The sequence below is a fragment of the Pagrus major genome, chromosome 6 (genome assembly GCF_040436345.1).
Source record: "Pagrus major chromosome 6, Pma_NU_1.0".
NCBI classification, from domain to species: Eukaryota; Metazoa; Chordata; class Actinopteri; order Spariformes; family Sparidae; genus Pagrus; species Pagrus major.
This window is the reverse complement of record NC_133220.1, coordinates 5,116,785-5,132,499: the sequence shown is the minus strand read 5'-3', so window position 1 is coordinate 5,132,499 and position 15,715 is coordinate 5,116,785. Positions and strand designations below refer to the sequence as shown.

The window sequence follows — 15,715 nt, the reverse complement described above, 5'->3', positions numbered from 1 at the left end:
AAGTTGGTGACTCAGCTCTCTCGGGATGGTGCAACAGAGAGATACCAGCTCTGACTTTGGATCGGTCTCTTTTTTTTTTCCTGCCAGTGACCAAACCAGCAACAGAATGCAATGAGGAAACTCATCACAGTGTCTCAGTTAGTAGGAAAAAAAAAAAAAAAAAAGACCCAGATGGTCCTCGTGGTGCAGAGATGTCCTCTTCAGTAAAAACAACAAGTCGTTGTTGTTTTGGGGGAAATTTGAAACAAAGCGGAAAATTGTCGCTGGCCCGGTCACACTCCATTAAGACCACCGCGAGGCAGTAAGTCGAAAATAGACATCAAGAGCAAAAGAAAATCAAAAAACAACGTCATTTTAAGAGACATGAGTGCCTTCAGGGTGAGGTCATGCCCTCTGTATTTCTTTCCTGAGACTATAGGTACAGGTTAGATTTAAAAGTTTAAGTGCGGCTCAGACAGACTTTCTCTGCCCAAACTGAAGTCTGAGAGAGCAGTAACTAAGCCCGACCCAAAAAACTCCCATTTTTTTCCCATTCAAACCCGACACAGTTAATAAAGTTATAACCCTTGGTGCATTCAAATCACGTCCCTTAAATAACAAACTCCTGCACTTAACTGAAAATATAGCACCAACACAGACAGAACCTCCATCACTTACGTTCTGTTATCACTTAATATCACTTATTTGTACACTGTATTTTCACTTAAAGACCCTGAAAGCACCGTGTCAATTTAGCCTATTTTTACACTAAATAAAACACAATATAATACTGACCCGATCCCGATCATCATCCAAACCTGGCCCAGTCTGTTGGGTACCTTCAGGACCCATCGGGACCCATTTGTCTTGTATCCATGTTCCGGCAGATAAAAAAAGAGAGCAGAAAAAACTAGCAGATAAAGCTTTTTGACCGTCATGTAGAAAACTGGACTGGAGAACAGCTGAATGAATGTGTTCGTATAAGCAGAAACTTTGACTGCATTTCCAGGTCTTAAGAAAGAAGATCTGGGGATGAGCGACTGCTCTGACCTGCGAATAACCTCAGTATTTCTGGATGCACTGGATGCAAAAATCATTAGAAAAATGGAGCAGGTGCAAAATTCAGTTTGTGAAAGAAGCTTAAGTAAGTTATGCATTCAGTGTTTTTATTTGGCTTTGGCACAAACAACTCATGCAGATATTTTTTGGTGTAAAAAATGTGACAGAAATCAAAGGCAGGAAACCCTGAATGCTGTTTGGCTCCATATTAAAGAGGCAGTGTTATTGTGGATCATCACTGAAGCATGTTTTGGCCTGAAGGATGCTTTTTCACCGGTGCATCTGCACAACACATTTGCTTAAAAAATGATTTTGTCGTTCCAAAAAAGCTTCTGAAATTGAAAAGGAAGGAGACGTAGGTATACAGAATAAGTAGAGAAAGGAAGAGAGAAAGAAAAGAAAGTACATTATCATATCTTTTTATTTGTATTTTAGATGTGCATATTGTAAAAACCTGGAGTTGAAAGTGGGGCTACATATTGCACAAAAAAATATTTTTCTGCTTTGCTGAAGTGGAAAAATGTGTGTAGCGATATTATTATGTAATCGTGTTGCACCTTCTGCTGGAAACTAAGTTGCGGTGTGCAGAACATCTGGACGGAAACATGAGAAAATGATTTCCTTGTTAGTATGCACAGTGGAAGGAGTGAGGTAAAGGAGGGATTAGAGACAGCAGGAAATGAAAGAGAAGAGGCAAAAAGAGAGAAGAAATAAGAAGGGACAAGACAGAGGAGGGAGGAGGTCGGCTGACTGACCTGCTGACCTCCCCATTTGGGAGCTGACAAGTTTTACTGCAGGCTGACACACAGTCACGCGCACAGACACACGCACACACACAGCGTCAGAACGAGTTTTCATATGAATTATGAGTCATCAGATCAGAGAAGCTGAACGGAAACAGGACTATTTCATTACGTTGACTCAATACTGCAAAAAAAAAAAACCCCGTGCCAGTCTGTGATTAATGATCCAATAAGTAGAAAAATAATAATTAAATGAAAGTGTAGAAAATATATGTGACTCTTAAACTGGAGGGAAAATGTAATAGAAAGGTTTTATTTTATAACTTATAATAAAATAACATTATTGTTCATAAAATGTGGAATTAAACTAAAGTGAAAAAGTCTTTTTATTTTCACAGCCGAGGTTTAACTCATCGAACACAAGCGTCATTGGTGGCGTTATTGATGGTGATCATTATTGAGCCATCAGTACTCTTTATCAGTTCCACCTGCGCTTTCTTTTCTTGCCGTGACATGCAAAAATATCTGTTGTGAAACACATTTATGAATTACCATAAAGAAACGAGTCAAACAGGACTAATCACTCTTCAAGTTTGGCGACATTTACGAGACAGAAAGCACAAGATTAATAGATCTTTCACAGGGAAGGAAAGAAAAAGTGGGGATTCATGTCAGACAAACACCTCCGTCAAAACCAAAAATATAAAGAAGAAGCCGTAGGAGTCGTGTGTTTGCTGACATTGTGGGCAAATTCAATACACCCTCTATCAGATTTAATATGACAAAGCTAAATTGTCCTTGTCCTCCAATCAGGAGGGCAATTCAGCTTAAAAAACAAGGGAGATATTGAACAAACAAAAAGGATAATGACAAAAGTAAGACTTTGGGAGCCAACACAATAATCATTCGACAAGGCCCATTTTATAATGTAATGACAACTGATCGAATTGTTGCACTGGTAACACAAAGTAATGAAAAGTAGAGGTCTTGTATAACGTTTCAGAATAGAGACGAACAAGAGCTGCAGACAGACAGAAAGGAAAGGAAAGGAAAGGAGAGAGGAGTTGTGGGAGTGTTTTGGCTGAAAGACGGAGTTCAGCACCAGCTGACAGGATAGAGAGACAGACAAGCTGTCAGCAGGCAGAGTGCCCACACACACACACACACACACACACACACACACACACGAACGAGTAGTGGAGGTCTGGGTGGTTTCACACAGATGGCGAGGCTGGCATCACAGTGTGTGTGAGTGTCTGTTTCTTTTTTGCCTTTTACAATGACAACAGTCTTTAATAAGCATAGGAATGTGACTGCGTTTGTGTCTCTCCCCGTGTGTGTTTGTGTTTGTGCTCTTTCCTTGTTCCTTCCTTCCAATTCATCCTTTCATGAGTTCCTTATAATAGTAACTATAATGAAGAAGAAATCAGGTTACACAGGATTTAGCGAAGTACATTCAATCGGGGTTTCTTTTGGTTTAAGACGGATGTTGACAGAAGCAGCATTGTGGACCAGACCAGCAAGTATTTACCCATGACCAGTCTATACATAGCTACACTTCAAAACCCGTGTTCAGGAGCCGCCGCTGTACTCGTACTGCTATAATAATTTCCCCTCGCGCGTGTCAGACATTCATACATATCGGGTAAAAATACCTGAATGTCCCAAATGCCAGCAGGAAATTGTTTGTTCTACTTTTTTTAGTTGTGACATATTTTTAAACACATTATCAGGTGATTGGTTGAGCTTAGTCAGAGAACACGGTACTCATCCTGTCTGTTCCACCCATTCATATTATCCCATATAACCTTTTCCCCTTTGGTTTGTGGAAGACTCAGGCTACATCCACGCTAATGTGTTTTCATTTAAAACAGAGTTTAAAAACAAAAATTACATCCGTCCAGATTAGTGTTTTAGTTCAAGTAAAGGCTTGCCTCTTGGAAAAGGGTGTAAGTAGCAGTAGTATGTTAAAACACACGAAAAGATCAACAAAGCCTGTAATTCGTTATCCATGTTGAATTAACCACAGGTAGTCGAGGGTTATAGATAAATACAGGCCGATGAAGCAAGCTGGAAAAAAGGGTGACATGATATGGATGTGACAAATCAGGGAACGAAATGTTGTGGCTTGCGTCTTCATTTGCAAAAGGTTCAGTTTCCGTCTGTCCACATTGAAATGAAACCCCTGAGTTTTCAAACTAAAATGGGGCCAGCAACATTTCCAGAAGTCTCCGATGTAGTGGCCCTAAAACAAAGAGGTTGGCGTAAACGTAGCAGATGTTTTGCCTATTAAAACCCAAAGGTATACGTGTGGATTTGAGTTTCCTCCCCCCTCAACAAAATTGTAATTTCACGTGATTTTGGATCATTGTCATTCCCATATCTGTGTACAACAAGCTGGAAAAGCTTGAACAGAAAATAAACAAACAGCCCAACAGCTTAAAGACAAAACTTGCTCACAGTGTCAAGTAGTTAGTTTGCTCTCCACATTAATTATACATTCATTTAGCTTGGGTGCTGCCATAGAAACAGTAAAAGTAGTCCTTGCTCATGTACTGTTGTACACATTAAAGCAACTTCTCATACCACTCCTGATCCATATGTTCAGTAGTTTCCCATACCTCAACAGCTCTGCCGGAGAACTACATAGCAACCTACTGGCAAAGTGTTTAAAAAGCAGAAAAGTGGAATAACCCTTTAATGCGTTTGAATCATATTTCTTGTCAAATTTGACGTTTTTCGGACATAAAACCACAAGACGCACACGTCAACAGATTCATTTTTTGCTTTAAAATCCCTGATTTTTCACATGTCCTAATGAGAGAAGTTCAAGCTTCACACCCTCCCTCCCCCGTGTCTCTCATCATTATTCTGTCCCGTCCCTCTGACCCATCTGTGTCTCCCAGACGCTCCCACCACTCCCCCTCTCTTTCTCTCCCCTCTCCTCTCAGTCTCTTTCTCTGCCTCCCCCTCCTCCCCTCACGTTGACCCCCTTTTGTTCACAGCTATGGCGGTGGTGGTGGGGGTCTGGTCAGCTGTTTCCTCAGTCTGTGTGTGTCTGGACAGTGTGGGAATGTGTGTGAGAAAAAGTTGCAGACAAAGCTCGCTGTAGCCTCAGAGTGTGTGTGTCAGGCGGCGAGGACACACACGGTGTCGGAGCATCAACGGGACATGTAAGCTCGGGGTTCAACAGCAGCGAGGAGAGATTTTGTTTTTAGTTTGTTTTATTTTTGTTTGTTGTTTTGGTTCAATTTATTCAAAGATCTCCGGGTTATTATCACTGGAATATATAACGTCTACGTCTTAAGTCTCAGTCTGAGCAAACATCTTGTTCTGTGAAGAGACTATGCAGCCTTCGTCAGGGAGTCACAACCATGACAACTGTGTTCAGACGCAACTGTGCGGTGAGTTTCTCATCTGCGCCTACAGAGAAGAGAATCTTATCTCTCTGCTCAGATTTTTAGCTTTGGGCTGTTTTTTCTCTGTATTGATGTGTTTTATACTCTGAGGACTGATGCTGTTGCTGACTTGTTGCAGAAGTTGGGAAAGACGATGCTCAACAAGTTATCTGAATTTTCTTTTAAAATACTGTTATTCAGGGCAGTAAAAATACAATTAATCGATTAGATGATTGACAGAAAATGAGCTTTAAGTTATTTATCGAGTTAAAGATGCAGAGTTTTGATGGTTTCAGCTGCTTTCATGTGACAATTTGCTGCTTTTGTGTGATTTATATCCTATAAACTGAATACCTGTGAGGTTTAGACTGTTGTTCAGACAAAAGTGTTAATATAAAGACGTCTTTTTAGGCTTTGGGAAATTCTGATGAGGGTTGCCAGGCAATGGGAGTCTCTGTGACTGGTGTTCATGCTTTGTATTTGCCAATAACGCACTCATAAATGCTGGTAATCATTAATCAATCCCCACTGTTTTCTCACTCGCTAATAAGCCGTCAAGTCTGCAGTCGTAAATGTTTAATAAGTTGTTAATAGATGGATGTTGGACCTCGTTCTTTGCAGCCCTTTCACAGAAGTTAAAACCTTGAAACTTAAATGTGATTATTAATGGCAAATAACTAATCTATAACCATTAATACACAACTTATCCTTTAATAAACACATAAGGAAAGCCGGAGGAAAGAAGCTGCTCTGTAGTTTACTTTAGTTTCAACCATCATCCTCTTTTTTCCACACGGGCCGCCATGATCAACAAAAATAAAAGTTATGGACATCTGATGGAGGATTTTGTCCAGCCTTAAATATACGCAACCACTGGATGTTTTGGCTGCTCAGTTCAAACCATTAACAATTGTCAACTATTTTGATTCAACTGATCGTTTTGAGGAACAAAAGTGTGACTGTCTTCTGGTTTCTTCACTCGTCTGTGACAGTAGACTGTATATGTTTGGGTTTTGGAAGAAACTAATATTTTTCACTATTTCCTGACAATCTAAAGACCAAACAACTAATCGATTAATTGAGAAAATGATCAACAGACTCAATGTTGCAGCCCCGGTCTCCTAAAACTTTGGCAAGATTGCAAATAAACCGTAGCTGGAACTGAGTAAGATCACCTCGAGTGTGGGTTTTTAACCAGGTTTCATTCTTGCACAACTGGTTTCTGATGATTGAGTTTTGTCAGACAGACTGAGACTCTGTGGACTGTTATTTTATGGTCGTGTTGATCATGTGAGCAGTTTGCTGTATTTTAGTGTTTTTCCTGCTGGGCCTGCGTGAGCTGTAAATAACATTTTTATTGTTTTATTGATCTCATGTGCTCGTGTAGCGTGCGACCTGGTCGGTAGAGGTCTAGTCAGGCCTCAGATGAACTAAACAGGTTAAAAACAGGCTTGGTATAGATTATTTATTAAAGGTTATAAATGAGTCATAAGGGTCACTTGACCTGACTGTCTCTGTGTCTCTACATGTTGTGTAATGGTTAGCTGACCAGACGAACATAACAAGACTGTGAGAACTAGAGTGTGTGTGTGTGTGTGTGTGTGTGTGTGTGTGTGTGTGTGTGTGTGTGTGTGTGCGTGTGTGTGTGCATGTCTGCAGGCTACTTTATGTTCTCCTGTCTGACTTGGCCCTGACCTCCGCCTGCTCCCTGTGAAAAAAACGTGTGAGAAAAAAGCTCCGTTTGTGTGTGTGTGGTGGTGGGGGCGGGGGTGGTGGATGCAGAGGAGAGGGGGTGTTAGAGCAGACTGTCTCTAAACAAAGCTAGCCCTGTCTGTCTGGTCTGGTCTGGTCTGGCTGTGTGTGTGTGTGTGTGTGTGTGTGTGTGTGTGTGTGTGTGTGTGTGTGTGGTGTCAGACACCCTGACCCCCACATAAGGACTACATCTCTGTCTGGACTGTGTCTGAAAACCCTTTTTTTCTCTCTCACAACACAGAATAGTACAAACCTCTCTGTTGTATTGACACACCACACACTTCACATACATGTAGAATGAGACTATCGTATCCGTGAACTGCAGATTTATGCCACATTAGGGCGACTGTGTATCGAGTTATTTTTATAAAATCATGTCTAATAAAAAGCCCAAACCATCAATAAACTGAAACCACAGGGTGATTTATCCATAGTGTCTGGTTCTGCAATGTAAAGATAAATATTGACTGCTGTTTTATATCTTTTAGAATTGGATATCTAGTTATTGAATTGATTGGGTGACACTTTATAATAATCATCATTAATCAATGGTACATTTATAGTTAATTAAACTTTAGTTAATAGTTAATGCACTGTTAACCAACAATGAAAGGCTTTAACTAACTAGGGACGAAATTGCAAAAAGATTTGCTTCCCGAGTTGCGACCCAAACAATGTTTATAGACAAAGATTTTATTAACTGTTTACAAAATATTATAAACATCAGCTGCAACTTTACAATAAACAATTGCTCAATAAATGGTTTATTAAGCATTATTAACTCAAGTTTAATTAACTCTAAATGTAGCATTTATTTATGATGGTCATTATGAAGTGTTATCATTGACTGTTTTGCACCGACACCGTGCTCCTGTTTATAAAGCAGGCTTTCGGTTAAAAAGCAGAAATAACTCTGATGCAATCTCTCTGACATCATCAGGGTTGTGCTCTCAGACGTAAATCAATCAATGAAGCCACAGCACACCGTAAACATGACGAGTAAACTGACCGCGATCTTTGTTTCTGTGTTGTTTCTGCAGCCCAGCTGGAGTTCGTCCAGATCCTGGTGATCGTGGTGGTGATGATGGTGATGGTGGTTGTCATCACCTGCCTGCTGAACCACTACCGCCTATCAGCTCGCTCGCTGCTCTCCAGACACGCACCCGCACGCAGGAGACACCTGCCATTGGCCAACGTAAGTCCGACGCTACACTCACACTCACTTTTATCCAATAGATTATATCCACATGTAATTTATCCACAACACTAATATTACATATCTGATCAAAGATGGCTGTTTTGTTACCATTACATCGTTAAAAGAACAAAACATTCACTAAAGCACATTGCACTGAATTACTGCCTCAAACTCTAAATTAACTGGGATTTTTAAGTGTGACCAGATGGCTGTTTGATTATTTAGATGCATATTTTTCCTATTTGTAAATGTGGCCACACTCAGAGCCAGAAGCTTTTTTGTTTCTCAAAGATAAATAGCTCCTAAATTAAGGTGAAAATATGTGAATTCCAGCAGGAAAAGTGCTTCACATTTTTATTGTGAGATTTTTTATTTGTCACATAAAAATGTTAAAACATGAGGAGCAAATGGAGAGCAGTGAATATAAACAGCAGCATAAAAATTCATCTAATGATTATTTTGATTATCAATTTGGACATCTTGCATAATTCTGCGGCTTCATCTCTAAAATCTTTAAAATGAACCTAAGGCTGCAACCAACAATTATTTTCATCATTGATTCATCTGCAGATTACCTTCGCAATTAATTAATTTATTGTTTTCTCTATATAATGTCAAAAAATTGTGGATAAAATCTCGTCACAATTTCCAGTGACGTCTTCAACCTTCTTCTTTTGTCCAGCCAAGAGTCCAAAACCGTAAAGGCTCTTTATTTACTGTCATAAATGACAAAAGAACAGCAACAAATCCTCATATTTAAGGAGCTGGAACCACTGAAAAACGATTAATCAAATATAGAATCGTTTTGATCGACTAATAGTCAATAGATCTACAGCAGACAAAGGACCTGAATGGAAGAACATTTGCAACCACATGAACTCTGTTTGCACTAAAACATATAAGAGAAACACAGAAACTAATCAAAACACTGAATTAAAAAGAGAAAGTGTACGTATCATGAGAACAACAGTAACCGTGGTAACATTATTCGCTGTGTTTTCACTAGTTTAGTCACAGTACGAACAGTTCTCAATGAAATCAAACAAGAGTTTGAGTGACAGCATGTGATCACAGTGATTAAACAGCGCCGCGGGCTAAAGCTAACACACTGACTCAGTTCTTCATTAACGGCCGCAGCGGCTCACAAAGACTATTTCAAGACGCGCACACACACAGACACACACACACACACGCGCGCTTGACTTACACCTGAGGCTTCTACAAACATATGACTTCACTTGTGCTCCCTGAATCACCTGCTACTGAATCACTGATGTGTCTCCAGTCTCCGAGTGGAGATATATGAGTAAAGGATGAAGCATAATCGTGCACACACACACACACACACACACACACACATATATAGAGCTCCTGATAAGCTCAGGGGAGTCATTGTCCTAGTTAATTTGGATTAGCAGACAGACACACTGACACATATGCAAGACAGGCAGACAGACAGGCAGGAAAACTGTCGCCAGAGAACAAAAAAGTTTTTTTTAAAAGTTCCTTCCTGAAAGAGACGCTGTAGCCGTCTCCTCACTGCGGGCTGTGACCATCGAGGCTTTTATGACACAGTTATTTCAAACTGTTTCCTCAGCCGTCCAAGTTTGTTACACAATATATTTTCAAGTTGGTTATAGATTCATGTAGACTGATGGACAGTTTTTGGACTAGATGAAACTTTATTAATCAATCTGGATCTTTGGGCGTCACAGCAACAAGAAGTCATAAGATTTGGAACAATTAAAGGTCTGAATTGCTCAAAACAATAATTAATTAAACAAAAATATATGTGTAAAGTTTGAGAAATGTTTCAGTTAGATGCTGCAGTTAGATCAGGGCTCACAAGGGCAACTACGCAAGTCACTGAGAAATAAAGGCAACACTTAATAAAATATATGTACATTTAAAAAGGCCCTGTAGCAGTGATGTTTTTATGTACGCCAGTAGAGCCCTCTAGTGGACAAATATGTAATCAAACACCAAAAAAGCACAACAGCACAATGTAATAGCTTCATATGTCTGTTGGTACATGCTGTCTGTCATAATTAAACAGAATAAAAACAAAAAAGATGCAATAAACATATTTCTCAGATACTAATTTGCAAAATAAGTTAAAAAAATGTAATCAAAATATTATTTAAATCACAAAAGAAGCTGCAATTTTTGATAAAGGTAAAGCAGCTGGAGATATGAGGAGACAGGGCCTTTAAAGTGATTAATGAAATAAATGCGACTTTCTTCAGATCATTTGATTTTGGCAATATTGCATAGTTGATAAGAATATTGTGTAAATGTGTTTAAATCAAAGTGACTTTATTTAATAGATCATCTCTCTCTCTCTGTCAGGAGGGAAGTCTGTGGTCCTCTGAGGGCACGGGGACGAACAGTGGTCTGAATGAGGTAAAGTAACATTTAGACACATCAAGTTCGTTCTCCAGAGTTTATAACGCTTGGTTTAATGTGATATGACACAGCAGTAATTTGACGTCGTTCCCCTCCACAGCACCAGGTGTATAACCCACGGCCTCCAGACAGAGCGGTCCCTTCATCCTACCTGCAGCGGGAGCCTCAGCACTCCCACTCCCAGTCGCAGCCTCCGCTCCAGTCGCAGCGCTTCCAGCACACGTACGCGCCGAGTCGCTTCCAGCCGACGTACCCCTACCTGCCCCAGAGCCTCATCGATCTGCCCCCCACCATCTGCCTCTCGGACGGGGAGGAGCCGCCGCCGTACCAGGGTCCCTGCACGCTGCAGCTTCGAGACCCGGAGCAGCAGATGGAGCTGAACCGCGAGTCGGTCAGAGCGCCGCCCAACCGAACAGTGTTCGACTCCCATCACCCCCTCGACCCATCCAGCTCCTGTCTGCAGGCCAGGTAACAACTCCCATGATCCCACGCTACTTATGTCTTTTGTTTTGAATTGTTTGAGAGACCCCTAGTGGCAGAAGTTACATGATTCCTGGGCTCCGGAAAGTTCCCACTGCCATCAGTCTTATTTGTGTCCCTTGTCGTTTTGCTTCCAGTCTGCAGGCGCCTCCTCCGAGCGTCCACCCAGGCATCAGTGTGCTAGAAGCCCAGGAGGCCTTGTCCCGGCAGCAGAAGCAGGGCTCTCGAGTGGAAGGAGCTCCACCGACCTACAGCGAGGTGATCGGGCACTACTACCACCCGACGTCCCTGACGCCCAGCCACAACCATCGGACTGTATCGTCCTCACAGGCGCCCCCGTCCTCGTTCATACACGGTCTGCTCCGACCTCCACCTCAGCAGCAAGGAAGTGTGGACAACAGGAACGCACGGAATACCAAGGAGAAATCCCAGAAGCCCCAGCAGGTCTGACATTACTGCTTCCTTATTCCTAGCCTGCGGGAGAACCAGGACTGTGTCTGCTCTCCACGCGGGAGTAGCAAATGAGGAACAACCTGGTCGATGGTAACATCCACTCTGATTGGTTCACGTTAGTTGTAGTTGTTACTGACATGCAGTCAGTTCCCCCTCTTCATGGTTCGGGCTAGGACTGGGAAGCAGCACACGCTGGCTTCTCGTTTAGGTAAGAACAAATGGAAACCACATCACTCCTGCTGAGCACAACCGCAGGAGAAAATCTGGTACTTCCTGTTCCGCAGCTTCTTACTTCCTGTCTGAGGAGCTCTTCAGATGAACCGATGATGATGTCAGAGAAGAGGGCCGAAGGTGCAACTCCACCTCGTCCCTCCTCTATAGACTGATCTAACTTGTCTTCATTCATTATAAATATTTACTTGTCCTGTTTGTTTCTATAGAACTTTTTTGTTTGTCTTTTTTTTTTTTTTTTTTGCGCTTACAGAAAAATTCCTATCCAGGCAAATGGCGAAATGTTGCAATCTTCTTGGTTCTTCCAGGTCTTGTTTTTTTCTGTTTTCTAGTGATAATCGCCCTCGCTGCTTTGGCTCCATTTAGTTCTGTTTCACAGTCCAACGTTGGCAGTGACTCCTGCACCGGGCTTTAGCTACATCACTGGGACACGTGAGCACATTAGAAATATTTCCAGAAAGAGTTTAGATTTAGTTAGCGTGATCTTAAACTAGCTTACCAGTTGTAGCACAGTGCTGAAAGTCCTTCGAGCTAAAAATGTTCTGCCTTATGTCGACCAACTGATGCAGGAGTTGTCGCTAAAAATCCTTTTTTGGTTGTTTATTTTATGTTTTCTAAAGAAGGTTTGCACAAAGTTCAAGACTGTTCACCGCAGAAAAAGAAAGAAATCCGCAATATGATCGCTGAGAGAGAAAACAGAGAAAGTAGGGGTATTTTTCTAAACTTGATAGATTCTTATGAGTAAAAAAGATGTTTTTTTTCTGTTTTATATGTTGTTTAGTTTTAGAAAAAGAAACAAACATGAGTAATCTGTTGGGGTGCCAACTTTCACATCGAACATTTTTGCTACATACATGTTGGCATGTATATACGTTACAGACTGAGTATATATACACACATGTATGCAAACCGAGAGCGAACTTAAAAAGCACGAATTTAGAGTTATTTATATAAATGCTGAAAAGAATTGCACTATTTTTTAGGATGCGCAGATTGAACGTGTGAGAGAGACTTTTATTGTGAAGGAGCTCTGTCCATTGAGGCGTTAACAGACCGAGAGAGGGACCAATCAGAGGGTCCAGCTCAGTGCACAGCGTCCGGTATCACGGTAACATATCATAGAGAGACTCTGACTTTGGTTCAACAGACTCGGATCAACCATTTCTGTACCATTGATTAAAAAGAAGAAAAAAAAACCCTACATTTATGCAAATGTCTGAGTCCCGTGAGCCAATCACAAGTCAGCATTCAACCCTGCGGGCCCAATCAGAAGCTCTGCTCGTAGCTCTCTCTCTGTTTCACCCCATTGGCCGAAATCATTAGCCAATCCCAAAGCTGGCTGTCACTACCTCGACCAAACAAGTCAAGCACATACGAGTTTGTTAATCAGACCGTGTCCACATCGACAGACGTCAGAACTAATCAAGACAATGTGAAATGTAACAGTAGAGCAGAGTAAAGTAGAAGTAGAGGATGTAGTTAGTCTTTAATCCTCCTGTGTGTTATTTTATTTTGAATGTCAGAATTTTTGTTCGTCGGGTGAAACGAGAGAGAAGCGCTGCAGATCCAGTGACAGCTATCGTCCCCTCTGTAGTGAACTACTGAGGCAGGAAGCTAGGTCGCCCTACAGGCCCCAAATGAGTGATACTCGGACTGTGCACTGCTGTGGCACCAAACACACACCAACACGCACATGCACACATTAGACCAACACTAGCCATGTTTCCATATGTTTCCAAATGTCAAGCGAATTTTCAATTAAGGAAAATCTAAATGTGAATCTGGTGCGTTTTCATAAACTGTTTTGAGCGAACGAACTGGGCCACGTAGAGCGTAATTTCATCAGAGGATGACGCGGTGTAGGCTACGTGGCTACGTCACGCGTGGATGTGGAAGTAAACAGAGGGCTAGAGTTAAACAAACCAGGAGACAACATGGAGAGAGGTCTTCAGGAGTTACTTTCGATAGGGCAAGTTGTAATTGTTCTTGCACGTCAGCTAGCATCGGCCATGTTGCATGCTGTCCGCGATATTCTTCAAAATGCTTTATGGAAACATGGCTACTGTTGGTCACACACCTCCAGTTTCTCTCCTGCCTTCTCAGCACACACACACACACACAGACACACACACTCACACTCCCCTCTGGTGGGTCTCTCTCTCTTGCAGGCACCTCTGAGCACTTTACTGCAGCAGGAAACGAGACAACAATCTTCTGTCAGCCAGCGTCAGATGATAAACCTTAAAAACCTACAGTAGGATTAGTTTTATAGGTTAGAGTCACAAACCTTTACAGCCACACTTTAAAGAGACGCAAAGAGTTGAGTTTCAAAACTTTAAACATCCTTCAAGTGGAAAACAAATCAGAACCTCACTACTTATTGATTTATTATTCAGAAGCTAGTTTTAGGGCTGGGTATCGTCTTATTCCAGTATTCAGTATCAACATTTTCAATACTTAAAGAAATATAGTTGTGTTTTTCCCCATAACACAATTTTAAATTGATTGTTTGTAATCTTATTTTTTATTTTTAACCTCTTCTTCCCACGGTGGATGTTATAGTTTTGGAGCAGAACTCTTTGTGCGCTGAACGCAGCACGAGATGGGTCGTTAAAAACTGGACACGCTGAAGTGTTGAAAAGTGACACGAGTGTTAATAACAGCTCGTCTTTTGTCGTCTCTTCGAAAGTGTGGAAATAAAAGTTAAACTTAAGTGTTGCTAGGGTAGAAAAATTATTCTATTATTGTTTTTAGTTTTTTTATTTGCTCCTTGTACGAAGTATTTAGTGTTACTTCCACTGTTTTGACCGAATGCTCTGATTGATGTGAAGGTTAACAGAGGTCCAAATGACGCCAGCGCCCTTTAGTGTCCAGTCTTTATGCAACAGCGCCCTCCACAGGGACCGAGCCAAACCGCAGCCAAAACTCCCGAAGCTAAGTCAGCACAACTATGTAGAGGAGAGAGTCCTTCAATCTTTTCCCAACTTCTCAGATTAATCACAGGCCAGTTTGTGCCTGATGTGTATTTTTGTTCCATCAGAGTCAAACATCTGTTTTTCTGAGAGATAAATCTCACTTTCCAAAATCCTTGAGGAGTCTTGTAACGATCTGGAAATGTGTTCAGTCTGCTGTACAACAGAAATGATTATTCATTTGTTTCTCAAGTTGCGACTCTGTTTCGTAATCCAAACAAAGATTCGAACCAGAAATGACGGTTAAACGTCTTTTCTGTTGTGCAGCAGATGGAATAATTTTTATCTAGAACAAATTAGTTTGAGGACTCTTTGGTGATTCTGGAAACACAGAACAGGTTCTTACTCAGATCAACAGATGCTTGGCTCTGTGACTTGACTGAGTCTTTCTAAACATCAGTGAACCCACATAAAATTAGATTTGTGTCCGTGTTAAAAGGGACATCAAAATATGACTTGTATCAAAAGTTTTAGGTATTTTATGAAATCAGACTCCTCCTCAGAATTCTGCCTTAAACGTCTTTAATACAAAAAAGACAAAAAGTTAATCATCATGTTTGTTTACTGCCTCTCTTTTTCCTTCGTTTCCTGTGCTGCCCCGCCATTTTTTATTTACTTGAAAAGCACTCGAAGAAAAGAAAAATCATAATATTTTGACCCAAAGCAGCTGAAGGAGTGATGACTCGATCAATCAAAGTATAAATCATCTTTGACCTCAGAATGAGATTATGAGCCCAGTCCCTGCATGAGTTTAGATAACTTATTATACTTTCCTTTCCTTTCCTTTCCTTTCCTTTCCTTTTCCTTCCTTTCCTCTTTCCCTCTATTTCTGTTTGGACTGGGCTGTTTCCTTTTTAAAAGAGTTCGGTTCCCTGCTCTGGAGGGTTCGCAGCGGGTATGAGAAGGCTGGACAGGCTCCGATCAGGGCGTCACAGTAGAAACTAATGATAGTGATAATAATTTAATGTAATGTACCTGTCAATTCATGAGAAGTCTAATAGTGTAGAATCAATCTCTCGCTTCAGGGAAACCTGCGCTGGCTGA

General features: G+C 41.2%; 1 protein-coding gene across 1 annotated transcript in view; it reads left to right on the top strand.

Moving 5' to 3' along the window:
* Positions 1 to 12,876, top strand: part of pmepa1 (prostate transmembrane protein, androgen induced 1) — a 36,800-nt gene extending 23,924 nt beyond the window's left edge. Inside the window, exons 2-5 of the mRNA XM_073468602.1 lie at positions 7,972 to 8,126; positions 10,479 to 10,532; positions 10,636 to 11,003; positions 11,153 to 12,876. Of these exons, the coding sequence (XP_073324703.1) occupies positions 7,972 to 8,126; positions 10,479 to 10,532; positions 10,636 to 11,003; positions 11,153 to 11,465 (890 nt within the window). The 3' untranslated portion in view covers positions 11,466 to 12,876. The remainder of the gene's footprint in view (positions 1 to 7,971; positions 8,127 to 10,478; positions 10,533 to 10,635; positions 11,004 to 11,152) is intronic.
* The last annotated feature ends 2,839 nt before the right edge of the window (positions 12,877 to 15,715 follow it).